The 16857-nt window shown below is 41.9% G+C and overlaps 2 protein-coding genes across 30 annotated transcripts in view; one reads left to right on the top strand and one right to left on the bottom strand.

Moving 5' to 3' along the window:
* HELLS (helicase, lymphoid specific) overlaps positions 1–16857 on the bottom strand; it is a 324719-nt gene that overhangs the window by 210106 nt on the left and 97756 nt on the right. The window lies entirely within an intron of this gene.
* Positions 1–16857, top strand: part of SORBS1 (sorbin and SH3 domain containing 1) — a 78054-nt gene that overhangs the window by 40623 nt on the left and 20574 nt on the right. For 9 of the 29 annotated variants that reach the window (XM_061459411.1, XM_061459402.1, XM_061459414.1 and 6 more), the window contains 7 exons: positions 1470–1584; positions 4104–4187; positions 7285–7299; positions 7820–7885; positions 8444–8545; positions 9868–9917; positions 12891–13057. In XM_061459411.1, coding sequence (XP_061315395.1) covers positions 1470–1584; positions 4104–4187; positions 7285–7299; positions 7820–7885; positions 8444–8545; positions 9868–9917; positions 12891–13057 — 599 coding nt within the window. Of the gene's footprint in view, positions 1–1469; positions 1585–4103; positions 4188–7284; positions 7300–7819; positions 7886–8443; positions 8546–9867; positions 9918–12890; positions 13058–14642; positions 16161–16857 lie in introns of all 29 variants that reach the window. The other 20 variants (XM_061459406.1, XM_061459399.1, XM_061459398.1 and 17 more) reach the window with 5 other exon arrangements.

The following is a 16857-nucleotide window of genomic DNA, read 5'->3' as shown; positions in this document are numbered from 1 at the left end:
GACTTGAACGTCAGTAGTGAAAGAATCTCTGAGAGCTGTGAATGGGAAGGGAACAAAGGTGGAAGCTTTAGGTCCACAACTCCATTTAAACTTCTTTTGAGGAAGTGGAGATGTAGTTTTGTCTCAGACTCTTCTACTAGCTAGCAGTGAACTCCATCATTGTCACATCCCAATCCTCCATTTTGTATGTCCTGTTTTTTACCGGGCATCCTACAGTTTGTTGCATAGTTTCCTGCCTGGGTGAGGAGTGCTTCCCTGGGTGTTGGGCTGATACAGTGCCTACCACAGAGGCACAGTGGAACCTCAGTGTGACACTGTAAAGGCAACTCAGAATACAAGCAAGTAGCAGTAATTGTGGAGAAGTAAAACTTGCATTTATGTTGAGCCTTGGTAAAAGTTTTGTTAAATTTTCAATTTCTGAGGAGTCCCACTCATATGAACTTTATTAGAAGTAGGTTCTTGGTAGTGGTGTCATTTCTGATGTTTCTTTTCTGTCTTCTGATCTTTTTTCCCCTCACCAAATTCCACACGTTCTTAATGTTTTTCACTTTAAGAAAATTGCTGCCTAAAATGAGCAATGCTGTAATTTGAGATTGCTAATTCAGAGAACATCTCAAGCCACTGGATCAGGAGGCAGTGTCTGTTGATAAAACATGTCTTCCTTATGCAGGAATTGAAGGCATACTGCTTTGGCCCTCTGAGAAAACGCAAGTGAAAAGATTGCAATAATTAGTGCTTCCTATTATCTTATATTCATTTATTCCTTCTTTATCCTTCCTTATATTCCCTATTCCTATTATTCGTTTCTATATTCCTTTTCAGAGGAGCTGAACATTGTAGGATATGGACCCTGAACACCTTGTGACTACTGCTGTCTGAACTGTGCTAGTGTAGACACTGCACAAAATTATAGTGGTTTGGATAGTCAATAGACTGTTCTGAGTCATCTTTAGATATACTAGTCTGAGATGATTTGTTCATATCTCTAGAAAAGACTCCCTTGTGGACCCCAGTGTGGCCCCTAATAGTAGTACTCAGGTAATCAGTGATGTGGCTAAAATGAAGAAGTTTAGCAAAAAAGATTTAGTTTGAGTTCTGCTAAGTTTGGACATGTTCATATTTGTGAGCTTAGTTGAAGCCCATCACTAAGCTAATTCTAATGAGGAAAGATATGGAAGCCTGGAAGTTTATTGAAAGTACTTGCAAAAAAAAAACCTTCTGCTCCAGTGGTTTCAGCAGTTGAGCTGTACAAAAGTGCTATAGATAAAAAAATACACACCTGGAGCCCTGTCTGAACTATTCCTTTTGCAGCAGGCTTCTTTCCTAGATGAAAACAAGTACTCTGTTTAACAGAGTAACAGTAAAGTACTCTGTTTAACAGATTAACAGGGAAAGACGCCTGTCAAAAAGAAGTGCTTATCTGCACGGAAGCCACAGTGTTTTGAGTTAACTGATCTTTCTTTCCTCAGGACTGACTGGGAGCCTCCAGACAAGAAGGTGGACACCAGAAAATACCGTGCAGAGCCCAGGAGCATTTATGACTATCAGCCAGGAAAGTCTTCAGTTCTGAACAATGAAAAGATGGTAATATTTCTTTTATACTGTGTTGTGCCTTTATCCTGTGATTGTAAAATACTCAAGTGCTTGTCCAGTTCCATTTAGGTAGGATTCCTTATGCTTACATTGCAATGCTCATGATATATTTACTGTATATTTTGTTTAATAACTGGTTTTTGTTTTTAATAACTTCCTAACATTTTTGTTCTCTTTAAAGCAAGATCCAGGGGGATTGAGAGACTTCTTTCCTTTTCAACATGTTTTGTTTTCTGTGTTAAGTATGGATCACTAACCCTAGTTTTTAATCCATGTTTGACACTATGACCTCTTCAGCAGCTGTTTTGCCAGCTGTGCTTTTTCTATTGCACAGTGTTAGTTGGTGCAGGAGGGTTGAATGCATTAGGCAACAAAGCAGGCTGGTTCAGTTTCTGTGTCCCTCTGAGGCTTTAAACACCTAACACTTAATGTTTAGAGTGCCTGTAATGTACCTCAGGGGATGCCTCTGAGGTGCATTAGGGCATGGCCATCTCCCTAGGGCTGCTTTTTTCCTCAGCTGGATTTCACTACTTCTGTGACAGAGGTGGCAAAACTTAATGTGAGCTGGTTCTCCAGCTATGCCGATGTGTAACCTGAAGTACAAAGTGAGGTTTTACCAGTTCCAGTTTGAATCAGTAAGAGCTGCTGTGAATTGTGACAGCTAGGGGTCATAACAAGAGTCTCATTCTGCAGGCTTGGCTGAGAACACTTGGCAAGGGGCAGGGCAGAGAGGTGGTGCTAACCTCCTAAGCCAGTCCTGCATAAATCACCACAGCTCAGTCATGGTGTCCTCCAATGGTATAAGTGTGTAAGTGCTAGAAACAGTACAGGAAGATATAATTGTTCTATATAGGTGTAATTTGAAGGACCATCATCAGCATAATTGAGAAAAATTGTACAAAGCTCATCAAAGACAAGAAGAATGTGTTACTTCCAATGTTATTTTTTGAGCTTTAATTTCAAGCCATTGATCACAGAAGAAAGGAGGTCCTGAAGAAGTGGCTTCATGGTCTCTATCAGTCTCATTAAATAAAACACTAATATAGTGATTAGCAACTAGATCTTTCAAGGAGGTTGCAGGAGATTTGTGGTATCACAAATCGCATCCGTGTGCAATCATACCCATGACTATCAGAATTTCAATCCAAAACTGCTTCAGAGCAATGAAGAGCCTCCTGTTGATGACAGTGGGCTTTTTTTCCACATGAAGGCAGTTATATAACAAGATGAGTACTTCTCATTGGAGTGCAGTAAAGAAGAAAATGGAGGCATCGCTTTTATTGTGCCTTTAAGAAATAGTCAAATATTCCTCAGACCACTGGAAATCAAACAAGATATAATGATTTATCTTTCATATTGAAGCATTGCTTCTCCTTCAGATCACTCACGAGCTCTTGTCCTAGGGCGTTTGTTGTGATGTCTAATGGCTGTGTCAGAGTCTGGGACACCTGGCAAAGCCCAGCAATGTTGTGAGCTCCCTGCTGTCTAAGTAACCTCATCACAGGATGATTTGCATCAAGACACATTGTGTTGGCTCTCTGTGCATGTGTGTGGCTCATCGCTTGTCGTGATAGAGCACTTGGAATTGCACTGGCATATCGGACATAATGTATTTATATTTTTAATGCACAGAGATCCATTATGTCTAACACTAGGTACACTGAAATACCAGAGTTTGCTAGATGTCTTTATGAGGGTGGCACCTCATAACCCTCAGCAATGGACTTTATTCTCTTATCTCACCAGTAATGTTTTTAAACAGCTACAACTATTTCAACATTTTTTGTTTCATTAAAACAGATTGTATGAACAAAAGGGAACTTACTTTTTAACTGTACTGTTTTCTGTCCTGTCTGATTTTTCCTTCTTTGTAGTTTTGTCTGATTCTCTAACATTTATTTGTGAAGAAACAAGTAATATTGTCGCTCTATCCATCCCTTCAGAGATCTTTCAAGGATGCGCTCTCTCTGACTTGTCTCCTTTGGTTCAGAAAACCACCATTCACTCTGCAGTGTATAGAACAGGGTTTCTCACATACTCATGTGCTGTTAAAGATGCAGTATTTGATTCAGGTCTCACTGAACCTCTATTTTTAACCAAATGAAGATCAAAATAAAATTTCTAAGTACATGCAGCTTTGGACTCAGTGGAGTGTCTGACAGTAGGACTGAGGGACTAGTTGACTCCTAGCTCTTCCATTGAGTCTCCCTGTGACTCTGGCCAAGCAGCATTATCTCTCTCTCTCTGTGGGTCTCCTGATCTGTAAAATGCAATTCATTCGTATTCGTGTTGCTCACTCACAATGATGCCGTTAGGCTTAACTGATGTTTGCAAAGCAGTTCATGGCCTTTGTGAGAGAGGTGCTACAGAAATTCCAAATTATAAGGTGAAATATCTATGTTTTAGAATGGGAACCATGGAATCTGCATCTCTAACAGTCCCTTTCCGTGTATTCTTTGCATAATGTTATCCTTCTCTTTCTTCCATTCCCCTATCACCAACTCCTTTAGACTCGGGATATAAGCCCAGAAGAGATAGATTTAAAGAATGAACCTTGGTATAAATTCTTTTCGGAATTGGAGTTTGGGAAACCGGTAAGTTTGATAGTTGCGATGACCAATGAAGTCAACCTGCCTTTTTTTTTTTTCTTTTTGCCCCCTCCCCTTCCCTCCTTTTTTTAATGATTGTCACATTCTTTTGATAGGCCTTAAACCTGGAACAGTTGCCTCACTTATTTAAAAATGTGATTGTTCATAACATCACTCCTGTACTGATGCAAAGCAGGTGTTCTGTGACCACTTTAAGTATTTTTGTCATTTACAGACATTCCCCACCTTCCAGCCATATGCATCAATAAGACAATATTTTTTCACACACCATAGTTCAAACTGCATTTTTGTTGTTAATGTGTAGAAGTAATGCCTTGTTCTCATTACTGAAAGGCCTAATTCAAAGCTCTTATTCTCCCTCTGCCTAACAAGATCTTGGATGGCTGATAGGTGGCTTTAAGTCAAGGCAAATCGCTCATTCATACCTGGCCTTGGTTTGTAAACTGTAGGTCAGTAATTTCCAGCTATCCATAAACAGATCATGACCCTGTTTCCTGCTCATTTTCTTATGCATGTAGCTGCCTGTTCCCTAAATGGGGTGCATCAGTCTGTGTTCAATAGGCCTTGCTATTCCCTGAAAGCAAAAGAGGCTGAGAACAGTGTGCTTTCTTTACAAATGTGTTGCTATGTGTGGGGAAAGGAAGAAAAAAAAAAGAAAAAAAGAGAAAAAAGCCTAGATTTCCCACTCTGGAAAAGATGAAGTAAAGCTTAATTATTCAATAGGACAAAGGACATTTTGACGGAGAGAACACAGCAGTGGTCATTGCTACTGGAAAAAAATGTGACTTCAAAGCATTTTATGGCCTGGTTCTTACTGGTTAAACACTGTTAACTTCATTATTAAATACTATTTAATAAGCTACTCTTACTGCACCAGAGGGTCAGTATCAACCTCTTACGTCTACTCAAGTGTAGTGGTTGTTTCTCCCTTCTCCTGGAGGTCAGTCATCACTTGCCCATGCGCACCATTTTTTGAGTGCTACTGAGATTTCCCTGCATGTACAGCAAAACAGAATTACGTTTTTAAATTCAGTGCTAGCAACTGCAACTGCACATGGACACCAGAGAACAGGTTTTCTTTAAATCTAGCCTTTGTTCTCATGGAAGTGACAAAATTCCTCTGCACAGAATGTAGCTGCCTGAGGCTGCGTGCCCGGTCTGATCACATCATAGAAATAGTGTAATTTTTGCTGAAAATCAAACATGCACAGGGGCTGTATGGTAGTCCATTTTGTCATAGCTACATATTTGTAGCTATGAATCTTCAGTCCTAAGTTAAAGAAGGAGCTTCAACAGTGTTTGAAATGAAAGCTGCTAACTTTTAGGCAGTAGAAGTCGTAAAACCTACCTCAGTGGGGCTTTGAAGTGATATCAGTGTAAGTATTTAACTCTTCACAAGTTGTCACAGTTTAAGATTTCCTTGAAGTGAGACAAAACCTGGTTTTCTTTGCTGCTGCATAATTAATCACCTTATGCTCTTGAAATTAATGAATGTTTGCATCTCCATGATCCTTTGAGTTAGTGTAAATTGATGGAAAACATGTCAGAGAAAGGCGAATATTTATGCTCTTGGCCTTTCTAGGAGTGAGGGTATATCTTCCTCTAGAAGTGCGTTTGTGCTTTTAGTCATGCAGACTTGGCCTTGCTTCAGAAGAAAGCATGTCAGGCTACACCAACAATCCATCACATCAACTTGCCCTACCTCCAGAGCCATACAACCATGCGCCCTGATCACTATGAATGTAGTATTCTGTACTTTGGCATCAAGCGCTTAAATTGAGGATGCCATCTCCGACTTGTATAGCTAGCAAAGCTCTCTCTGAGCTTCTTATCACAGCCAAAGGAGCATTCTTTTTGTAGTTTTGCTCACTCTGATCAGGAGAGGACAAGATTTTTGTGACCAGCTGGTGGCTAAGTCTCATGCCTAACCAGAGAGTTTAAACTGATGTTTGCTAGTGCCTGGGATTTTCAAAGATTCTGTTTGTTCTAGCTTTTTTTCCCAGTGTTGGAGGTAACGTGTACTTCTACAGGCATGCTTCCACAGGCATGGTTTCCCCTGGCTTTCTGACTTTATTTGCAGCTATGTGACATGGACAGGAAACACCCGCAGTGAAAGGATTCTCATAAGGATTCTCCTAAGTCTGTGGGTGTAGTTCTCCAAAGACACTGAATGGCCAGGACGGGGCTCTCCCCATTGTAGAAGGCATATGTGCTTCTTAGGGCAGCTGAAGCAACACTTCCCTGGACCAACATCCCAGATGCATTTCTGGGTAACTCCATGGACATGCATGTGCCCTGCAGACAGGTAGATCAGTCTCTGCAGTATGAATGTTTTTTCACTGTGCTGCTGGGACCAAATTCCCATGCACTTCTTCCTCCTGACCCATGGCTTTGCAGCTCCATGGAGCCCATCTGTGAAATTTGACATTCAGTCAGTCTAGAGCTCTGTTGCCATCTGCTGTGATTGTGGGATCACACGCACAGGGACTTTCTCCCAGCCCTTCCTGAGGTAGCACTGAGTAAACTCTTTGCTGGAGAAGCAGGAGGCTGGAAAAAGGGGTGTGTATCCTGTCTTCTCACCTCCTTCCCTTCAGTTTCTTGCTCCAAAACTTAGACCTAAACCTTTACAACACCATTTACACTCCTGCAGTTGCTGATTTGATGGATAAGAAATAGGTATTTAGTATTTGCATCCACAGTGGCTGTCCAAATGCCAGCCAACAGGTTATTTTTGTTTGGAAACAGCAGATGTATTCTGATTTTGCGAAGCAAGTCTTTTTGAGCGTATTACTGAGAGGTGCATATCTGGTGAAACAGAGGTATTAGCATGGCATTTGGATAGGAGTGTCAGGACAAAGGTCTTTCACTTTGAATATGTACACATATGCATCCAAACAGGAAAACCCTATTTGGAAATTGATGCCTTCACCTACAGGATTAATTTTAAATAACTAGTTCCAAAACTTCAACATGTCCCACTCTTTCCACCAAAATCCTCCACAAGCAAACCCTCAAATGAGTGAAATAAAGAATAACAACTCTGCATTCTCATTACCCCACAATGCCACCACTGGAAATTCAGCCATTTGTTCACCTGGTATGTATTCATAGTCTGGTGTGAGGGGGGGAAAGATCCTCTGTTGTTTTGTTTTTTTTTATCAAAGGCCCTTGTTTTACCCTTTCATTTTGAAAAGAAGAATGAGCAAAACAAATGCTTTTTATGACTGTGTGTTTCCCCCATTCCCCCCCCCCCTTTTGTTTTTTTGTGCTAAGAATGCTTTAACCACCAGCTGTGGGCTCCCTCTAGAGAATCCAAAATCCCTTAGATCACCTTGCAAAAACAAGAATTTCCTCAAACACTACTGTAAACAGCCCATCCCAGACTGCATGTATGCTCCCTTTTACCTCCCATGATCTCTTGATATTTGTGCTATAGAGGATTTATCTCTCTTTCTATCTCTCTTTCTCTGTTGTGTTTGGGGTTTTTTTTAACTTCTTTTCCGTGTTGATGCAAATCCCGTGTTGTATTCCCTCTCTGTTCTAATCCAGTTTCCATATTCTCTGTGATGTCTTTCCTTATCTTCATTTCCTCATTTCCTTCCTCTGCTTTTCATCAGCCTCCAAAAAAGATTTGGGATTATACTCCTGGAGATTGCTCTATCCTTACTAGAGAGGATAGAAAGGTAATTGTGTCTCATGTACATTGTACTACAGCATCTAGCGCGTATGTATGTGTGTATGTGGTTTTCCTTTTTATTTTTTTTTGTAGCATTGCTTGGGTTTTGTGTGCTTGTGAGTGATTTGTTTTAATTGGGCTTGAGCTCATTAGCCTAACAAGTAGCTAGTAAATTGATTTAATAAACAATTCTTAAAGCATAATCAGCCATAATTTCGAGTGGTGGTTTTGCTACCTTGCAATGATAATGATACTAACAGCATATTGCATATTGTTACAGTGTCTTTTTTTTTTTTTACAGGTGGGTTTTATAACTTTATGGTTTGTAGAATTAGATTCTAGCAGGCCTGTGCATCTCTTAATTTTCAGTGTTAAATGCTTAAAACTATTTCTTCTGTAATGATTGAATCATGATTAATTACTGGTGAATTTCTTTGTATTGTCCAAACCATCTTTGTCTTTTTTTGATTAAAAGGCTTGCCTTTTTTTTTTTTAATTAACATTCCTTTGGTTTCCCCTAACCCTAAGCATTATTTTCCCATTCTTCTTCTCCTTCTTTAACCAGACTGATCTAGAAAAAGACCTCTACCTCTACCAGACTGAGTTAGAGGCAGATTTAGAAAAAATGGAGAAGCTTTATAAAGCGCCACATAAAAAGCCACAGAAGGTATTTCCTATTCTTTTCATGCTGCCAATCCCTGTTTCCAAACTCTCTGCTCTAATCTGTTCACTGCTGGATGATTATTAAATGAGGTTGGGATGAATAATGGTTCTGACCGTTCTGACTGCATGGCTTGCTGTGTTGCTGTCAGAAATAATAGAACATGATGCTGATATCCGGCTTGAAATCCATACAGATATATCTGCAGTGATTTCCTCTATCCCTCATTCCCTTTCAGCTGCACAACCCCTCCCTCCCCCTCACATCTCCCTTTAGGATTTGGAGTTCAGTGTCTGCAAAAAAACCCCTATTTTTCACATGAATAGGCAGCAGCAATCAGCTTAAAATTCTTGGTTGGCGTCACGTCATCATCTCGTGCCTTTCAAGCGTGTTGCCATCTACCCTCCCTTCATACAAGCCCTGCTCTCTCCTAGAAGCTCATGCCTATCCACGATTTGGATATTCCAAAGAGATTTTACGCAATTTTTCTTATGCTGCACCTTGCCAGGGCCTTCTAGGGCAGGTCAGCTGCTGCTGCGGCTTTGAGGTTCTGCAGGACCCGAACCATGAAGCAATAGATTAATTTGGTAACACGCCATTTTTTCTGTTTTATTCTGTTGTGATTGATTTCCCTTTTTTTTTTTTTGAAGCTGCAGCATTTCACCAGCACCTGAACAAAGCTGCTCTTTCTTTCTACATAGGAATTCTCAGATAGTTACCAAGATAGAGCATTTCTTCTAAAATTGCCTTCAATTTTTTAAATAATGTGCCTAGGAAGTGTTAGATGGATTTAAAGCAAGCGGATAAGAACTGGCTTTTGCAATTGAACCTGTGCAGCTGGCATTGCTTCTCTTAAGTAAGGAAATTGTACTGAAACATTGCTTTACTTGTTAGTGCTTTGGTATTATTTTTTGAATGCTGGGGAGTGTTTTGCTGCAGAAATGTAATATACCTTTAAAGCAAAGGCGGGCAGTGACCGGTTGGGGAAAAAGCTTGGGGAAATAATTATGAGCATGTGTCTCCTGGTCGTGGCCCAGCTGGTTATCTCTTCTTGCTTTTGGCTTTATTCGCAATGACTCATTTGCAGACAAAGAATAGACTCTGCAAAAAGACATCCGCTGTGCTAAAAACCTGTCACTGCCCTGAAGGAACTCAGGAAAATTGTCACTTTTCTGCAAAGACATTGACAGCTTAAATTTCAGTTAGACTTAAACCTCAATGTCTTCTAAAGGCTAATATTCAAGCAGTAGATTGAAAATTACTTAGGCAAGCTTTCTCTTTCTCCCCATGTGTGTGTGTGCCAATGACTTTTGTTTGGACTTTTGCAGAATACAGCAGGTGTCACTCCTCTGGAAACTTCCACAGACCATTCTTCCTAGTAAGTTTTCCAATCGCTTTTTGATGTCTCTTTTACCACCTGAGGGCATGTAGGACATGGTTTTGGGTGTTGGAAATGGGTTGGCTTTATTTTTTGGTGATGGATATAGACAAATGTGTGCATCATGAGAATTGTACAGGTGCTTTAGATGAGTCCAGGTACAATATCTGCTCTTTGATCTTGAATGAATTTTGAAGTAATTACATGAGTAATTTTATTGTCTAGATAAGAATTGCTGTTTATGCTAGGCAATGACTTTAAGGTCTGTTTTTGTAGTTTGTTTGGGTTTTTTCTAATCTCCATGATGATGTAGTTTGCGAATTGATTGTAACTTCATGCAAGTAACTTCATTGTGTGAAATAAACAAAGTTTGTTTCTGATACACATGTATGATAGATTGTCTCCTGTTAGATATTCCCATTTACGTGCTCCAGATCAAAAGGATGCCACTGATGGAAGGAAGTAGTTTTCCAGCTTCCAGGAGGGGAACAATGGTAGTAGTAATGATACTTCTCTATAGAAAAAAAATCTAAATTAGGTTTCTAAAGTTCTAATGTGGCTTTGCTTTTCTGAAGGAATACATAATAAACAGTATACTCTGTCTAAATTAGTTGCATATGGAGCTGGTTTGTTTTAAAAAAGGAATGCACACACACAAAACCAATCCGGATCAAGATGCTGAGTTGTACTGAGTTACTTAAGCTGTACTAAGGTACTTGAGCTGTGGAGCCAGTTCCTACTGGGAAGCTGCTACTCCTTGTAACTGGACAGAGCACTTAACATTGTCTGTAGGCACAGTGATCCCCTCTGCATGGATGGTTGTTAGGAAAGGCATGTTCTTTTCCAGACACTCATTAATATCGCGTGTTCACCACCCCTCTGGGGCTGCCTTAGAGGTCTCTTGTACTTCTTTGAACTCTGTTGCCTTCTGTTTGTGCTCATTGTGCTGAGAAACTTGCACACTGCTGTATTTTGTTGTTTGCTCCTATGACTGTTAGTTTTGTTTTGGTAGGGAGAGGGCAATAAGATAAATGAAAATCTCAGAGATTAGTATAGAAAGTTTATATTTGCCAAAGGACTGCTAAGGTTTCCGCCCACAGCAGCACTGTCGCCTTTCTGACACCGCCAAAAGCACACAGGCGTGCTAGTGCCTGAGCCAGTGAAGGGATGGTCTAGGAATGGGACAAAACAGTGAGGCCTGGTGTGAGAGTTGCACATTCTTCACTGCCCCGTCTTTAGAGAGCAGGGAGAAAAGATACCTGGAGTTTACTGGCTTTTTTGCAGTGTTGCTCTTCCCTCTGTTTACCTGATTCTGATGTTGCAGCCTGCTTTGGCCCTAATAAGGGAGCAACTGGTAAAGAAGCTCTGCCAAAGGCCTCCTCTCTCTCCTCTAACTGTATTCTGAAAGGTGAATAGTTTTAACTCTTTGGTTTTTAACAACTAGACTAAAATGCTTTTACTTCCCAGGTGAGGAACTTCAAGGTAGTCATTATTCCCTGCAGCAACTGGCAAGGCTTTCCTGTCAGGGAACCTGACAAAGATAAACACTGGGATAACCTCCGCAAGACACAAATCCTCTGTAGCTGTTGATCTGTTTGAGCATTGCCTAGGTTGAAAAAGTGACAGTATTCCCTTTCTGTTTTGTGGTGCTTTTTGTGAGCTTTTACTCCAGAAAGTAGTTTATGAGACTGCATATGACCTGGTTTTCCTTGTCCAGCAAGTAAAATCTTCTCTGTGATCCAGATGTTGTGTAATTCCACCTCTATAGCCAGTCCTCTGATGTATTTGAAATCTTTCTCTTTCCCCATAAGTACAGCATGTATCCAAAATAAACAGATGCATGTACAAATCTGTCCGCAACAAGCAGGCATAACCACAGGCATTTCCACACTTAACATAAGTTTGAATCACTCCTGGACTTGACAATGTTCACCGGCTTTCAAAATGTTTCCATGAACTGGCAAATGCCATGCTTTTTTATTTTTTCAAACTTTCCAGCAGTCATGCTTTGGCCCAAAAATAGCTTTCTGTGAAGCTGCATCTTATTCTGAAGAGCCCAGTTCAGCACAGAAACTGGTATCAGATGAGTTTAGCTTTTAGAAAAACACTGTCTGCCTGATTGCTCAGTAAGTCTTTTGTACCTGGCAAGGCCATTTATACCACAGCATTGCAATTATTTATTTTTTTTTAGAGAAAAATATAGGAATCAGATGTAGGGGCATACTTGTACTCAGATTCCTGTCTGAGGAAAGGGATTTGTGATGAATGTTCAGTCTTTAAAAGACAAAGAAATTAAAATTGTACTCACTTTAGCAGCATTTTATTTATATATCTGCATGGTAGACCCAGTGTCCGGTGGTTTTCATTCCCTGTAGTGAAAGCCTGAGGAAAAGCTGAGCAGAACTCTGTACCTCTGGGAATTTCTTTGGTATTTAAAACGGTAGTGTCAGTAGCCTCATACTGTTTCTTCTCTGCATGGTCTCCCACCAGTGGAATTCAGAAATTGCTCTGGGAGTCGTGAACTGTAGTGTAAATGCGAAGCTGAATTGGTTGGTATGAGCTCCTGAGCAGTTGTGCTTTGTAAGCAGGGTACAGGCATGGCTGGTGTTTTAAGGAGAGAGGGCCGGGAGCTGAAAGTTATTTGTTCTACTTCCAGCTAGCGAGTGAATTTGTGTCTGTAAAGAAATGGTGCATCTGCTCTGTGACTCTCTTGTCTAATCTGTGAAATAAAGGAGGAGTGGTTTTCTGCTACCTGTTTTCTGTGGGACTGAGCTGGGAGAGTTTCCGCAGGTGGAGAATGCTATGGTAGTGCCAAATCTAGAACACTATTGAAATGTCATGTTCTTCATTCAGAGCCAATTCTTCATACTCAGTTTATTCTGTGTTCACAAGTGTGGTTTTCTCTTACTCTGCAGGAAGCTCTCACTAAACAGAAATGACTCACTGGTGTCCCTCCTCTTATGTGTTTTCCAGCTCTGCATATTCACCCAACTACCAAGCAGTGAAGAGGGAATCAGAACCAGACCCTGCTGGCTTGGAGAATGAAAGGCAGATTTACAAGAGTGTGCTGGAAGGTGGAGATATCCCCTTCCAGGGGCTGAGTGGCCTCAAGCGACCTTCTAGCTCTGTTTCCACAAAAGGTAGGTGATCAGGGCACTAACCTCTTCATTCTGCACAGTGTCAAAAGACAGGTGATAATGGTGCGAACTGCTGCAAGGTTCATAGTCCTCAAGCAAGTTCAGGTTTCCTTGTCCTCCCTCTTTGCCATCCCCCGTTTTCCCTCCATTTTTGTCTTAGACCGCACTGGCCAATAATTTTTATGACCCCTTTATCTGATCCAGGTTCCTCTTTCCAGCAGGGACCAGCTCACTCCATCCAGCGCATCAACCACACCCCATACCCTCATGTTCTTCCTCAAGGCTGCTTAGGCTGGCCTTGTTATCCGTCTGCACCCACTACCTTGCCATGCTAGAGCCCTTCCCTGCCCTTTCTACTCTTCCTGCTGTGGTATCTCAGCAGGCCATACCATGTCTGCTGGCCTGGCTACCTTGGTGTAGCTGGAACTGTGTGCTCCACAGCCTCCTGCCTGCCAGGGGTGTGCGGAGAATGCATGGGACACTGTGAACCAGCAATGCCCGGCAGGCTCTGAGACAGGGAGGCAGCAGGGACCACTGCATCTCTTCCTCTTTCCTTCCTCCATCATGGACTCTCTAGAGTAGGACAAGGAAGAGCCTGACTCCCGTAAGAGAGTTGTACTGGGGAATATATCCTGAGCCAACTTCAGCCTAAAAATGGCTTCAGATGGGGAGAGGACTGAGGAAGGAATGCATTGGCTTTCTGAACTGCTCTCCCTAAAAATAGTACATCATACCAAAAAGGTCTCTCTCTGTCTCCATCTTTCAGCTGTTTTCAGCCTTATGTCAGGCTTGTAGGGCTGGGAGTCAAACTGGGTCTGAACAAAAAAATCTGTTCAAACACTTATTATTTCCCAAACTGAAATTGAACCTGAATGGTGATTTTGACATCCCAGTTTAAATTCAAATTGGAAACTGACCTAAAAACTGCAGTCTAAGCTGAAACCAAACTGGATCTGAATTTAAAAAAAAAAAAAGTAGTGTCCTGATCTGACTCCTTGATTTTTAAAGCAAATACGGCCAACCACAGTGTCTGAAGGACACTTGGCTTATTCCTAGTATGGGGACTCTTGAAGAAGGCTGTTCTTGAGCAACACCAGCTGCTATGGCCTGGATGTGCTAGCAGTCAGCCACAAATTGTCATCTTCCTCTCAGAAATAAACTGTTTGGCAAGCACTGTGGTGAGACCATAGTAGGTGTGATTACAAGCTTAGTGTTAAGCCATTTTTGCAATGTTAGTGCCCCTGCATTCTTGCTGACACCCTGATCCTGCCCACTATTCAGCTGCCCTTTTCCATGGTGCTGCAGCTTTCCTAGAAGCTGATGTGCTAGCACTTTTTTAGGAGGGTACCTTCACAATGCTCCAGGTCTGCTTCTGGCCAAGCCTCTCATTTTAGAGATGTTAGCAGCACTTCACCTACTCCTGTAAGCGTGGCTTGTTCTGCAGTTTCTGCCTGCTTTTCTTTGGTTTGAAACTTTGTTTCTTTAAAGTGCATTTTATGAAATCCAAGCATGTTCCTTCTCCTTTCTCAACAGCTTTCTAGCACTTAAGCTAACAGGTTGTATTTATTTTATTCTGCATGCTTACCAGTGGATCATAAAGGTGGGAATGCTCATATGACTGCACCCTCTTCAGTTAATAGCCGAACCTTTAACGCTAGTCATACCGGTATGTTAGGTCACGCATGTAAACATAAGAAGCCCTTATCAGCTGCAAAAGCCTGCATTACTGAAATCCTCCCTTCTAAATTCAAACCCAGACTAGCAGCTCCAGCTGTTCTTGTGCAGGACAAGAAGGGTGTTTTGCTGCCTCATGAGAAAGCTCAAAGCTGCGAAAACCTTCGTAGCTCTATTACCTTGTTTGACAATAAAAAAGCTTTCATGGTAGACATAGAGGAAAGCATAGAAAACATGTTGATGAAGTCGAAGGAGGAGTATGCCATCAAATCTGGTAGTACCATGAGCCTGCAGGAGTATGGCACCAATTCTAGGAAAGGCTACCTGTTCCCTGCCTCCAAGAAGAGTGGGATGGAGTTTACAATGCTGTATAAAGACATGCACCAGATCAACCGGTCCAGGATCCATTTGAGCACAGTCTCCTCCTGCAGTGTGAGGGATATTGCGTGTCAGTTTGAGAATGAAGCAAAGGACAGGATGGACCACAGCCTTAGTCGAGAGGATTCAGAGCAGATCCCCAAACACACCGTTTCCTCCCGTATCAGTGCCTTTGAGCAGCTGATCCAGAGATCCCGATCAATGCCTTCACTTGACTTTTCCACTGGACAAAACAAACTCACCACTTCTCTCCAGTCTAAAACTTGCCTCAGTTCAGCCTACTCTGCAGAGTTTCTTCAGGATTTGCCAAAGGCACATCAAGAAGAGAAGGATGCTACCAGCTTGGCAGATAAATCGTCTCACTCCTGCAGCAACATGGAGGACACTGCTTCAGATGTCAGTGATGCCATCCCTATGGACACACTTTCAGCTTGCACGGATGAGATAGATCTCCTCTCAAATGCATCCAATGACAGTGGTGGCAGCAGCAACCTCAATGGGCCTCAGAAGCATAAAATCAACAGATGCAAAGGCACATGCCCAGCTTCCTACACCAGGTTCACTACCATCCGAAGGCATGAGCAGCAGCAGGCCTCCAGGAGCCCTGATTCCAAAGGGGATGTCTATGGAGACAAACACATGCTCCCCAGAAATGTCTACCTAATGAGCCCACTGCCCTTCCGATTGAAAAAACCCTTCCAACACAAATCCCGCAGGACTCCACCCCTAGACTGCCTGGGAAGCCTGGCAGTACCCAGCCCTGAGAACCCAGGTGACCCTATACAGCTGCAGGGAGGCATAGGAGACAAGAGTCACCACTTCCAGCACCAACTGTGCTCCACCAGAAGCAGGCCTCTAGCTCCCATGCGCCTGTCTTCCTATGACATTGTGGAGAGGCTTAGCTACTTCCCCACCAATGGATCTAGCCAAGATAGCTTCATGGGCCGGGCTGACACTCCTGACTCCTTAAATATGAACCCTGTTCCATATGCCCTCTGTCACAGCCTGGACACAAACAACAACCCGCAAAGTGACCTTGGGACGTACCTAGGAGGTGGCTTTTTGTGTTCTTTACCAGTGTCCCTTCATCTGTCTTCTTGCTTCCTTTTCCCTCCCCTTTTCTTCCGCAACCCTTGTATTTTTACTCCCCACCTTTGCCTCCCCTGACTCTCTGGTTTTTCCCCTTGTGTGTCTAACGTCCTTTGAGTGTTTTGCTGGACATTTTTGTTCAGGACTTGTTTACAGCTGCACTTCTGAGAAACGATATCCGCTGCCTTTCTAATCACATCAGTTTCAGTTTGTCTCTCAAGCACCTCTGGGGATGCAAGAATCTCAACATGAGATGTTTCTAGTCCTGTATCATTTGTACACATGGGAATACAAAACAAACCCAGATGATTTGCTTTAAGGAGTAGTTTCTCAAGGTCTAGTTGTGTGTGTGTGTGTGTGTTAAATTTTTCTCAACAGTAAAATGCCAAATCTTACTTTTGATGGCAGCGAATCTTTTCTTCACAAAGTCCTTCTATGTCTTTACACTTTCCCGTACTGTTATTTTCTCCCTGTTTTTTTGACCTTTGTTCACAAGTACAGCCCAAAAGGGAAAAAAATAAAAATGGATAAATTATTGGGCATCTGATTGGCAATTTGGTCAACAGCAATAGAGAATCCTTATTGTCAGAATGGAAACAAATAGTTTAAAAATATCTGTTTTTTCCTTTCTGGTTATGCTAGATAAATCCATCTGTATTTTA

This window comes from Pezoporus flaviventris, unplaced genomic scaffold (assembly GCF_033815535.1).
Source record: "Pezoporus flaviventris isolate CSIRO_AGI_PZ_B2104156 unplaced genomic scaffold, CSIRO_AGI_Pfla_v1 ptg000029l, whole genome shotgun sequence".
Lineage (NCBI taxonomy): Eukaryota > Metazoa > Chordata > Aves > Psittaciformes > Psittacidae > Pezoporus > Pezoporus flaviventris.
This window is presented reverse-complemented; position numbering and strand designations above follow the sequence as displayed.